This window comes from Beta vulgaris, chromosome 9 (genome assembly GCF_026745355.1).
Source record: "Beta vulgaris subsp. vulgaris cultivar EL10 chromosome 9, EL10.2, whole genome shotgun sequence".
Lineage (NCBI taxonomy): Eukaryota > Viridiplantae > Streptophyta > Magnoliopsida > Caryophyllales > Amaranthaceae > Beta > Beta vulgaris.
The window spans coordinates 25,301,116-25,312,961 of NC_079210.1; the positions used below are offsets into that span (position 1 = coordinate 25,301,116).

At 37.9% G+C, this 11,846-nt stretch overlaps 1 protein-coding gene across 1 annotated transcript; it reads left to right on the forward strand.

Annotated features, from left to right (window-relative positions):
* Nucleotides 1-947: 947 nt before the first annotated feature.
* LOC125493548 (uncharacterized) lies at nucleotides 948-10,730 on the forward strand. The gene is made up of 3 exons (XM_048637004.2): nucleotides 948-1,247; nucleotides 9,265-9,522; nucleotides 9,606-10,730. The coding sequence occupies exons 1-3, from the start codon at nucleotides 948-950 to the stop codon at nucleotides 10,728-10,730; spliced, it is 1,683 nt and encodes a 560-aa protein (XP_048492961.2).
* Nucleotides 10,731-11,846: the final 1,116 nt, after the last annotated feature.

Genomic DNA, 11,846 nt, shown 5'->3' on the forward strand with positions numbered 1-11,846 from the left:
CTCCCAAACCCTCACTATCATCACAGGCTCCCTCACAAGCACCTTCAGTTACATCTGTAGACTATCCTCCCAAAACCTCATTGTCATCACAGGCCCCCTTACAAACACCTTCAGCTCCAACTCCCTTCTTTAATGAGTCCACCAAAGAACCTTTCATAGATGACCAAGAAACTCTTCCACATGATTACTATGAATGTTATGACAACAGGCCTGAAAGTCCTCTTACATGGAGGGAGTTACTTGGTGAAGAAGACAATAGTGACTCCTCTAGGTATGAACCTAGCACTGAAGGCTCAAATGAAAGTGATTCATCTGAGTATGTAGACAAATCTGAAATAGGTGAAGATGAGTTACATGATCTGTTGAATGAGGAATATAAGGAGGTGCATGAGGATGAAATTGAGACAGTTGTTGATGGTGATTATCCTGAAACCAGTGATGATGAACTGAGGATTGCAAGAAGTAAAGTTAGAGGGACTAACACCAAACTTTTTGAAAGTGTACAATAGTTGCAAAGGAAGCTGCAGAAGGAAGATAAGAGGGGGAAATGAAAAACAACCACATAGTGAGAGTGGGTTTTGAGTGAATATGAGGACAGTGAAGATGATATTCACACTCCTAAGAACAGTGATTTTGAAGGAGAGGACAGAGGGCCTAGGAGGACAGGCAGTGGGTTATTGATTCATGGAGACATTGATTACAACAACTTTTCCTGGACAGTGGGGCAGAGATTTCCAAATAGGGAATGCTTTAGAGAAGCAGTAGCTATGTTTATTGTGCAACAAGGTAGAAATTTGAGTTTTTCAAGTAGTAATAAAAAGAGGCAGCAGAGGATGGAAAATAGATGCAAGAAAGGATTTCCCTTTAGGTTGTATGGATCTTAGGATACTAGGAGGGCATGTTTTGTTGTCAAATCTGTTGATAGTGCACATAGTTGCACAAGGAACATGGAGAGCAATAGGCAAATGAAGTCATCTTGGCTGGCAAAGCAACTGCTTGAAATCTTTAAGGCTAGGCCTCACTGGCCAGCTAAGGAGATTATGGATACTGTGAGGAAGGGTTACAAGGTTTTAATTAAGAGAGCCCTAGCTTATAAAGTCAAATACAGGGCTCATAGGCTCCTCCATGGATCCATGGTTGATCATTATGGGAAGCTGGGCAGATATATAGCTGCCATCAAAGCTAGCTGCCCTGACACTGTGATTCAACTGGTTCATGCTCCTGCAAGAAAGAATGAGAAGGTCCCAGTATTTCAAAGGCTCTTCATATGCTTTGATGGTGTTAGTGAAAGATTTATGTCCTCGACTTAAATGCAATTACTAATATATATTGGATCGTATTATGGAGATAATAATTCGTTATATTGGGTCGTCTATACGTCTTGCTAGAGAAAGCTATAGAACTTCGGATTAGTAAATAAATAAACCCGAAGCCCAATGTAATGGATCCTACAAGGTCACACATTAAACTTGGGTCAACAAAAGAAACCTAGAGTCCAAGAGGACCCTAGGGTGGCCGGCCAAGAGAGGGGAAAAGGAGAGATAATTCTGACCTAAATACTTTTATATATTTGTGTTAGGCAGAAAAGAAAATACATCAGTTTTCTACTATTATTTTTCTCTCCTATTCTCTCTCTTCAAAAGTCACGTTAAACTCCAAAAACAAAGAAGAAGTTTTCTTCCTTTCCAACTAGCATTGGTGGAGTGTTGATCTGGGTTGGTGGACTAAGTAGAGGAATCATCTGAGATTCTCAATCCGGTTATTCAAGCTTTGTGGAAATCACGCTACAAAGGTTATTTCTAAACTTGTATGTGATCCTTAATTGTATATGCATGTGATCCTGATTTAAGTGCTTATGAATTGATTCATGAAATTCCGCTTTATAGTACTTATATTCCTACAGTGGTATCAGTTTTAGCCTCTTGCATATAGAATTTTGGTCATAAAGTTTAGTTTATGTATGATTAATTTTAATTTGATTAAGGGGAGGAATTAAATTATGGATTGAATAATTAATTGAAATTTGTTAAAAGAATTTAATAACTTACTTTTTCTCAATTATATTAGCCGAATTTTTCAACCTATAAACCCTAATTTTCGAAATTTTATAAATTCTGATTTTAGATCTTAAATTTCGAAAATAAATTCATGTTATTAATCTAATTTTCATGTTTAAAATCGTTTATGTATGAAAATAAATTCATGTAAAAGGTGTTTTATATGAATTAGTGATTAATTATATGAATAATCTGAAAATTAATTAAAATAGAGATTTTAAATTTAATTTTCTGTATTAAGCATAAAGAGTTATGTTTAATTTAATCAAGATCACTAATTAAATTTACAATAGGTTGTAATTTAATTTCCTTCAAATACAAGAAAAGAAAACAGAAAATTGAAGGAGGAATGAAAGGAGTAGTGGCTGCTCCGGTCCTGTGGTCTGCCGGCGAAAATCCGGCTAAAGGGGAGACGCTGACTGCCGACGAGCAGTTGCGTCGGGGGGAGAAAAGGTGGCGGCAGCCTTGCTTGCTCGACGCGCGTTCGACGTGCGGAGCAGGGCTGCTCGCTGCCAGTAAGAAACGACGGCGTCGGTTCGCGAAAGAACGAACGACCAGTCGCCGGTAAGGCGGCCTAAAGGGTCGCCGGGTTTTGCGTCGTTGGCTAGTTACGGTTTTTTCAAAATTTTAAAAAAAAAATTTTTTTGTTAAAAGAAACGTGCCTAATATCAAGGCAGCAACATATATTTTTTTTTATTTTGAAAATTTTAATTTTGAAAACAGAATTTTGAGAAAGATAAGTAAATTTAAATTATGTTGACTTGGTCATAATTTCAATCCATAATCTGATGATTTTAATCTAATTAAAATTAATTAGGCTAGTTTTAAGGGATAGAATATCTTTAGGTGATTAGTTATTACTTAAAATTTTATCTCTTGCTTTAATTAAGAATATTTGATATTTTAATTGATTGGCAAGTATAATATATGATATATTATTTGTGGCTTTTATATATGATATATTTGCTATGTATGACTAGTATGGCCCAAATTAAGATAGAAAATACGATCTGCGTATCGTGATGTATTCTTGTAATTTTAAATACGATCTGCGTATCGTTAAGTATTTTTGTAATTTATTTAATTTAGTTATTATTTAAATTATTTTTGATACTTATGTAATCCAAAGAAGAGTCCATCAAGAGAAGGCCCATGGAAAAGGTGGATGGAGATCCATGAAGAGTCCAAGAAGGAGCCATTGATGCTTAGTTCTTAGGATTAGGGGCCATACTAGATCATTTTATTTTCGCATTTTATTATTCTTTAAAATGCTTATAAGTTTATTGTATGTTGGTTTATTGATGCGCTAGAGTTCACTAATTCATAACAACATAATAAACTTAGGCCCCGTAAATATTAAGGTTTGCTTTTCCAAACATAAAGTACTTATAAAACCCTTAATTAATAGTAATAGGTCATGCCTCCGCAGGGTGTTATCATTAATTTTGGGATATAAGGTAAAATTGCGAATTTTACAACTTAGTTTGGTTGTCCTTAACAAAATTATCAAAAGCGTTTTGAATTTTGAAGCAAGAGATAGTTAAACATGCGATGTTTATCCATCTAAACAAGAGTTATAAAGTGTTATAATTAGTAAAAGAGTTTACTTACCTTGATAATGTAACGTTAGATAAGGCCTCCGTTGCTTAGTGTTCATGTTGATAGGATCTTGTAATCACTTATTCATAGGGGACTTTAATTTTGAATAGGTGGTCAACCTAGAAACCTTTTACATGTTTTAGGTTGCTTTATAAACATAAATTTGAACTTTGCTTTATTTTCTGTCTGTAGATATCATGTCTAATAACAACAACAACTCCGGTTTCAACATTCGTCCTTTTCTGGAAAAGGACAGACTGAATGGTGAAAATTTCCTTAATTGGGAAAGGACCTTAAGACTCGTTCTGAGGTTTGAGGGTCGAGAGGACGTCTTAGATACCCCGCTTCCTGTAATAACTGATGAATCAACTGACGCTGAAAAACGTCGTGCAAAACAGGCTAGTGATAAGTCTATACCAATCACTTGTTTGATGGTAGCAGCCATGGAGCCGAACCTCCAAAAGAGGTTCGAAACCAAGGATGCCTACACGATCATGCAAGAGCTGCGGGCCATGTTTAAAACTCAGGCCCGAGTTGAGCGGTATGAGAACAGGGAGATCCTTGAATGTCACTTGAAGCCGGGTCAAGCTGTTGGCCCCCATTGTTCGAAATGATGGGTCTTTTGAAAACATGGAAAGACTTGGGTTCCCTTATAGGCTCGAGTTGGCTACTGACACTATTCTCCACTCACTACCTGAAAGTTTTAATCAGTTCAGAATGACCTACAATATGAATGAGTCTGAAAAGACTTTGCAAGAGCTGCATGGATTGTTGGTCAATGCTGAAAGGAACATCCCTAAGGTTGAACCAAAGAAAGAGGTTCTGTTGGTTCAAAAGGGAAAGGGTTTCAAAAAGAAATGGGCAGGAAAGAAGGACAAAGGCAAGCAAGTTGCCACTGTCGCTGAAAAACCTAAGCCAACCGCCAAGCCCAAGGTCTGCAGAACGCAAGTGCTTCCACTGTCACAAGATTGGACACTAAGAGGAACTGCCCGATATACTTGGAGGAAATAAAGAAGTCTGGGGCTTACTTCAGGTATATATGTTATAGAAATCAATTTGACTTCTACTTCTTTATGGGTATTTGATACCGGTTGTGGTTCTCACATAGTTAATGATGTGCAGGGACTAAAAAGAAGTAGGAAGTTGGCAAAAGGCGAGGTAGAGCTACGCGTTGGAAATGGAGCACGAGTTGCTGCACTTGCCGTCGGGAGCTATAGTCTACACTTGCCATCTGGGCTTATTTTAGAATTAAATAATTGTTATTTCGTTCCTACAATAACTAAGAACATAATTTCGGTTTCAGTTTTGGATTCTGAAGGTTTTTGCTTTGAAATAAAGAACAAATGTTGTTCCATTTCTTACAATAATATGTTCTATGCCAGAGCTAATTTGATAAATGGTTTATATGTGCTTGATAAATCATTACAAGTCTATAACATAGATAGCAAGAAAAAGAAATCAAATGATTCTAACCTAACCTATATTTGGCATTGCCGAATGGGTCATATAAACCAAAAGCGCATTCACAAGTTACAAAAGGACGGTATAATTCCATCATTTGATTTCGAATCATTTGATGTATGTGAATCATGCTTAATGGGTAAGATGACAAAATCACCATTTACTGGAAAAGGTGAAAGGGCCAGCGATCTTTTAGGACTCATACATACAGATGTATGTGGTCCTATGAGCACAAAGGCAAGGGGAGGGTTTAATTACTTCATCACCTTCACTGATGATTTGAGTAGATATGGCTATATTTACTTGATGAAACATAAGTCGGAATCTTTTGATAGATTCAAAGAGTTCCAAAATGAAGTACAGAATCAACTTGGTAAGACAATAAAAGCACTACGATCCGATCGTGGTGGTGAATATTTGAGCCAAGAGTTTGATGATCATCTAAAGGATTGTGGAATTCTTTCACAATTAACTCCACCAGGAACACCACAGTTAAATGGTGTATCTGAAAGGAGGAATCGAACATTACTAGATATGGTTCGATCTATGATGAGTCTTGCTGATCTACCGATTTCTTTTTGGGGATACGCTCTCGAAACTGCTGCACACACACTAAATAGGAGCCCGTCAAAGGCTGTAGAAAAGACTCCATATGAGTTATGGAATGGAAAACCTCCAAACTTGTCTTTTCTTAAAATCTGGGGATGCGAGGTCTATGTAAAGCGGTTACTATCAGACAAACTCGCACCCAAGTCAGATAAATGTCTCTTTGTGGGATATCCAAAAGAGACAAGGGGTTATTACTTCTATAACCGTCAAGAGAACAAAGTGTTTGTTGCTCGTGATGGTGTCTTTCTTGAAAAGGAATTTGTTTCTAGAAAGACAAGTGGGAGTAAAATAACTCGAAGAAATTCGAGATGAGCAACAACTGGACGTGGCTCACACCATGTCAGAGACGGCCCAACAAGACGAAAGTCATGTTAGGAGATAACGTATTCAACGCTGAACCTCCTACCGTCCCATTCGAAGTTGAATCAAGCGAAAATCTTCAAACTGTTGAAGAGAACGTTTCTCTTGATGCTCAGACCCCGCGTAGGTCTAGTAGACCAAGGATTCCAAACAAAAGGTTGGTTGATTTCCTAATGACTGAAAATTCTGAAATTATGATTTTGGAAAATTCAGAACCTACTACCTACAAAAAGCTTTGACGAGCCCAGACTCTGAGAAATGGCTTGAGGCCATGAAATCCGAGTTAGACTCCATGTCTGAGAATAAAGTTTGGACACTGGTTGACTTGCCTGGTGGGGTTAACCCTATTGGATGCAAGTGGGTGTTCAAATTGAAAACAGACAAAGATGGAAATGTCTATGTCTACAAAGCAAGACTGGTTGCAAAAGGATTCAGACAAGTTCATGGTATAGACTATGATGAGACCTTTTCCCCAGTAGCAATGCTTAAATCAATTCGGATACTTTTAGCGATTGCTGCATTTTCGATTACGAAATTTGGCAGATGGATGTCAAAACCGCATTCTTGAATGGGTTCTTGAATGAGGATGTGTACATGACACAACCTGAAGGTTTTGAAGATCCAGAAAATCCTAAAAGGGTTTGCAAGCTTCAGAGATCCATTTATGGATTGAAGCAGGCATCTCGGAGCTGGAATCTTCGGTTTGATGAGGCAATCAAACAATTTGGTTTCATCAAAAGCGAAGAAGAGTCTTGTGTTTACAAGAAGTTTAGTGGGAGCAGCTTAGTCTTCTTGGTTCTGTATGTAGATGACATACTAATCATGGGAAACGACTACCAATGCTTGAGTCAGTCAAGGAATGGTTAAAAGTTGTTTCTCTATGAAGGACCTTGGAGAAGCTGAGTACATACTGGGAATCAAAATCCATAGAGATAGGTCTCGAAGGATGATTGGGCTAAGTCAAGAAACTTATATTGATAAGGTTCTTACAAGGTTCAACATGGAAAACTCGAAGAGAGGTTTCGTTCCCATGTCACATGGCATATCGCTTAGCAAGAGTCAGTGCCCGACTGAGCCTGATGAGTTAAAGCGAATGAGTAGCATTCCTTATGCTTCGGCTATAGGGTCTATCATGTATGCCATGATAAGTACTCGACCTGATGTTGCATATGCCTTGAGCATGTGTAGCAGGTTCCAAGCAAATCCAGGAGAAGCACACTGGACTGCAGCTAAGAGCATCCTTAAGTACTTGAAGAGGACTAAAGGCATGTTCTTAGTATATGGGGGACAAAGTGAGTTGGTTGTTGAAGGTTACACGGATGCAAGCTTCCAAACCGACAAAGATCTACCGCTCTCAGTCAAGGTATGTCTTTTGTCTAAATGGAGGAGCAGTGAGCTGGAAGAGCTCAAAGCAAAGCACTGTAGCAGACTCTACGACAGAATCAAATATTTAGCAGCAGTTGAAGCAGCTAAGGAAGCAGTTTGGATAAAGAAGTTCTTGACAGAGCTGGATATCGTACCTAGTGTTCTGGAAGGAATTGAGTTGTTTTGTGACAACAATGGTGCTATTGCGCAAGCAAAAGAGCCAAGGTCACATAACAAGTCCAAGCATGTGATGAGGAAGTATCACCTCATTCGAGAGATAGTTGACAGGAAGGATGTCAGAATCTGCAAAGTTCATACGGATGAGAACGTGGCTGATATGCTAACTAAACCACTACCTCAACCCAAGCATGAGTGTCACGCTAGGGCTATAAGCTTAAAGCAAAGTCAGAGTGGCTTTAGATTGTATTAGGTTTAGAGAAACTTATTACAATGTAAAGACATGGTTTTGCTATTTATGTTTATAAATTTTGTCTTATTTAATTTTGGTTTGGTATTAAATAAAATGTCCAAAATATATCTTGAATTCTATGGTTTTGTCAAATATGTGATTTGATGAATGAAACACCATAAGTGAACAGAATTCATAGAATATTAAAGTTCCTAATCTAAGTCATTAAACTGGACATAAATGACTTATTAAAGGGATTAGCATATAAGATTGATTGATAGCGCCGTTTCATGGGCTATGGAAACATAGAGATGTTTAATCAATCATATGGATATGTATAGTTGATACATAGTCGAACTGGACCTACTTATAGAAGTTTTTAACTTCGAAATTATATTAGTAGATTCTGAGATATGAGTAGAACATTACTTAGCCCAATGATTGTATATTTGATACTATCAAACGTCATGCCGTAAAAGGGGACTATAAAGGCAGCATTAGGTTGTGCTAAAAGTTGAGTGGGAGTATTGGTTACTACAAGATTGGAAAAGTCCTCCTATATGAGATAGGATAGGTGTCTTGGCCCCTTGAAGAGTGAAAAATTGAAATGCATGGCCGTGCTCAAATGGATCATTCGATGATAATTTGTTTGACAATTTGAACTCGGATTTCAAGGAATAATTTGAAAGCTAGTATGGATGATATAGAAGTATGATCATACTGTCAAATTAAGACATTAAGAGACTTGAGGAATAAAAACATTGCACACTCATCTCGGACAAGTGGGAGATTGAAGGATTTATGTCCTCGACTTAAATGCAATTACTAATATATATTGGATCGTATTATGGTGATAATAATTCGTTATATTGGGTCGTCTATACGTCTTGCTAGAGAAAGCTATAGAACTTCTGATTAATAAATAAATAAATCCGAAGCCCAATGTAATGGATCCTACAAGGTCACACATTAAACTTGGGTCAACAAAAGAAACCTAGAGCCCAAGAGGACCCTAGGGTGGCCGGCCAAGAGAGGGGAAAAGGAGAGATAATTCTGACCTAAATACTTTTATATATTTGTGTTAGGCAGAAAAGAAAATACATCAGTTTTCTACTATTATTTTCTCTCTCCTATTCTCCCTTTCAAAGTCACGTAAAACTCCAAAAACAAAGAAGAAGTTTTCTTCCTTTCCAACTAGCATTGGTGGAGTGTTGATCTGGGTTGGTGGACCAAGTAGAGGAATCGCATCTGAGGTTCTTTATCTGGATTACTCAAGCTTTGTGGAATTCACGCTACAAAGGTTATTTCTAAACTTGTATGTGATCCTTAATTGTATATGCATGTGATCCTGATTTAAGTGCTTATGAATTAGATTCATGAAATTCCGCTTTATAATACTTATAGATTCCTACAGTTAGGAGAGGGTGGATTGAAGGTTGCAGAAAATTTTTAAGCATAGATGCTTGTTTCCTCAAAACATTTCTGGGTGGACAATTGTTGGCAGCTACTGGTAGGGATGGAAATGACCAGATGTACCCAGTTGCCTGGGCAATTGTGGAGGGGGGAAACAATTCTTCTTGGGAGTGGTTTATGACTCAGCTTCAACATTCCCTCAATTTAGGTGAGGGAGACGATCTCATTGTCTTATCTGATGAACACTTGGTAAGTGTGTTAATTTTTCTTTTCATGAAAGGTTCACTAATAATGTTATGTTGTATCTCATGATATGTTTAATCTACTTACAGACTATTATAAGTTATGTGCCAAAAATACTGCCAAAATGTGAGCACAAGCACTGTGCAAGACACATTTTTGCACATTGGCATAAGGACTTCAAAGGCGATGAGATGAAATTGATGTTCTGGAAAGCTGCTAAAGCCTATAGTGTGGTTGATTTCAATGAAGCAATGGAAGAGATGTCAGAGGTTAATAGTGATGCTGCTGATGCATTTAGGAAACATAATCTAGATGTGTTTTGTAGGGCATTTCTGAAGACAGCTAGCAAGACAGATGTGATCATTAGCAATTTATCAGAGACATTCAATGGGTATATCATCAATACAAGAACCAAATATCTTATTTACATGCTGGAGGATATCAGGATTACCCTGACGCAAAGGTTGGTGGTTAAAAGACAGGAAATGGAGGCCAGCTCTGCAAAGTTGTGTCCCAGGATTCAAGCTAGGTTGGAGAAGGAAAAAAACCTAGCTGCCAACTGCACTCCAATTCCATCAACAAATATAATATTTCAGGTCAACTATCATATGGATAGTGTAACAGTTGACCTTGAAGCTAGATCTTGCACCTGCAGGAAGTGGGACCTCACTGGTATCCCCTATTGTCATGTTGTTGCCAGCATATTCTTCAGTAGAGAAGATGATGAAGATTTTGTGGACCCAGTGTATACTAGAGAGAATTACTTGAGATCTTATGCTGGGTCAATCCCATCTCTAGTAAGTGAAAGGCACTGCCCACTAGTCACTTCTCCTCTCATCCCACCACCCATTAAAGTTGGGCATGGGAGACCAAAAATCAGTAGGAGAAAAGACCCACATGAAAACCCAAAAAAGCCTGGGAGATTAACCAAACATGGGGTTGAAATGACATGTACAATATGCAAAGTTAAGGGCGATAACAAGAGGACTTGTCCAAATAAAGACAAAGCTCCTAGTCATCCACCTCACAAAAAGGCCAAGACATCTGATGCTTCAACTCAGCATGGTGCTCAGATGATCCTCACTTGGATGCAACGGCAGAGCCAAGCAAAACTGGAAAAGGAGGAAGGGTCATTAGGGGAGGGAAGGGTTCAAGAGGAGGAAAGAGAACTACAAATGCTGATCCAAGCAGCTCAGACCCACATCCAAGCATAGCAGGGAGAGGAGGGAAGGGTTCAAGAGGGGGGGGGGGGGGAAGAAAGCTACAACCACTGTAAGTTCACCATTTGACTTCCTCTGTTTTCTCAATATTTCTAAGTTCACCATTTTCACCTATAATTTTGTTGTTCATGTCCCAAAATAACAGGTGCCTAAAGGAGTGGGTGTTTTCATAGCTGATGATGGATCTAATTTTGTGAGGGTAAGAAGCTCACAAAATTGACCATGATGTTACTTATGTGTTGTTATCAATTTTAACTTACACTAACATGTCATGTGCACAGGGAGGAAGAGTACCAAGAATCATCAAAGAAACTGTGGGTTCAAGTCAACCATCAACCCAAGCATCAACAAACTAAAATTGTTATATGTCCAATTCTGTTTTGGGAACAATATTCTGTTTTTTGGCCACATTATTCTGGTTTGGGAACAAAGTTGATCTATTTTGTGCAACTGTTGTTACAATCAATTTGTTTGCTACAATTGTCCATTGTTGACAGTTATTGATATTTTAATTACATATGTCAATTAATACACCTAAATTACTTTTGTTTCTCAATATTTGCAAATACATGAAAGAGTAATACACAAAGTATGTCAAAATAGGATTGATTCATCATTCAAAATGCATAATCATTGATAAGTTGTTACATTCATGAAATTGAAGCCCACAAAATAAGCCATCTAAGGCACTTTAACCAGCCTAAACACCTACATAAACATCCATAATCCATGAAACATCTATCATCCTAATGCCAATTTCACTCACACTTCCAAAAGTAAGCTAACAACATCCATGAAACAACCATCCCCATTATAACATATCTCTGTCCCCTAGCTGTCTTCTGCATTTCCCCCGCATTAGTATCATCTCAGCGTTCATTTGATGCATAGACACTGTCATGCTATCCTTCTTCAACTTTAGTTTTTCAAGCTTCTCTTCCAATGTTTTGAAACCTAATTCGAACTCAGATCTGTTGTGTATTATTCCATTAGCTGTGACTGCTAGTCCTCACATTGGTTGCACCCTTTTGTAAACATTGCCCCACTCTCCCACAAGAAAAATTCACAATCATGCTTCTACAACAAAAAAGGACAACAATTTCATTTAAT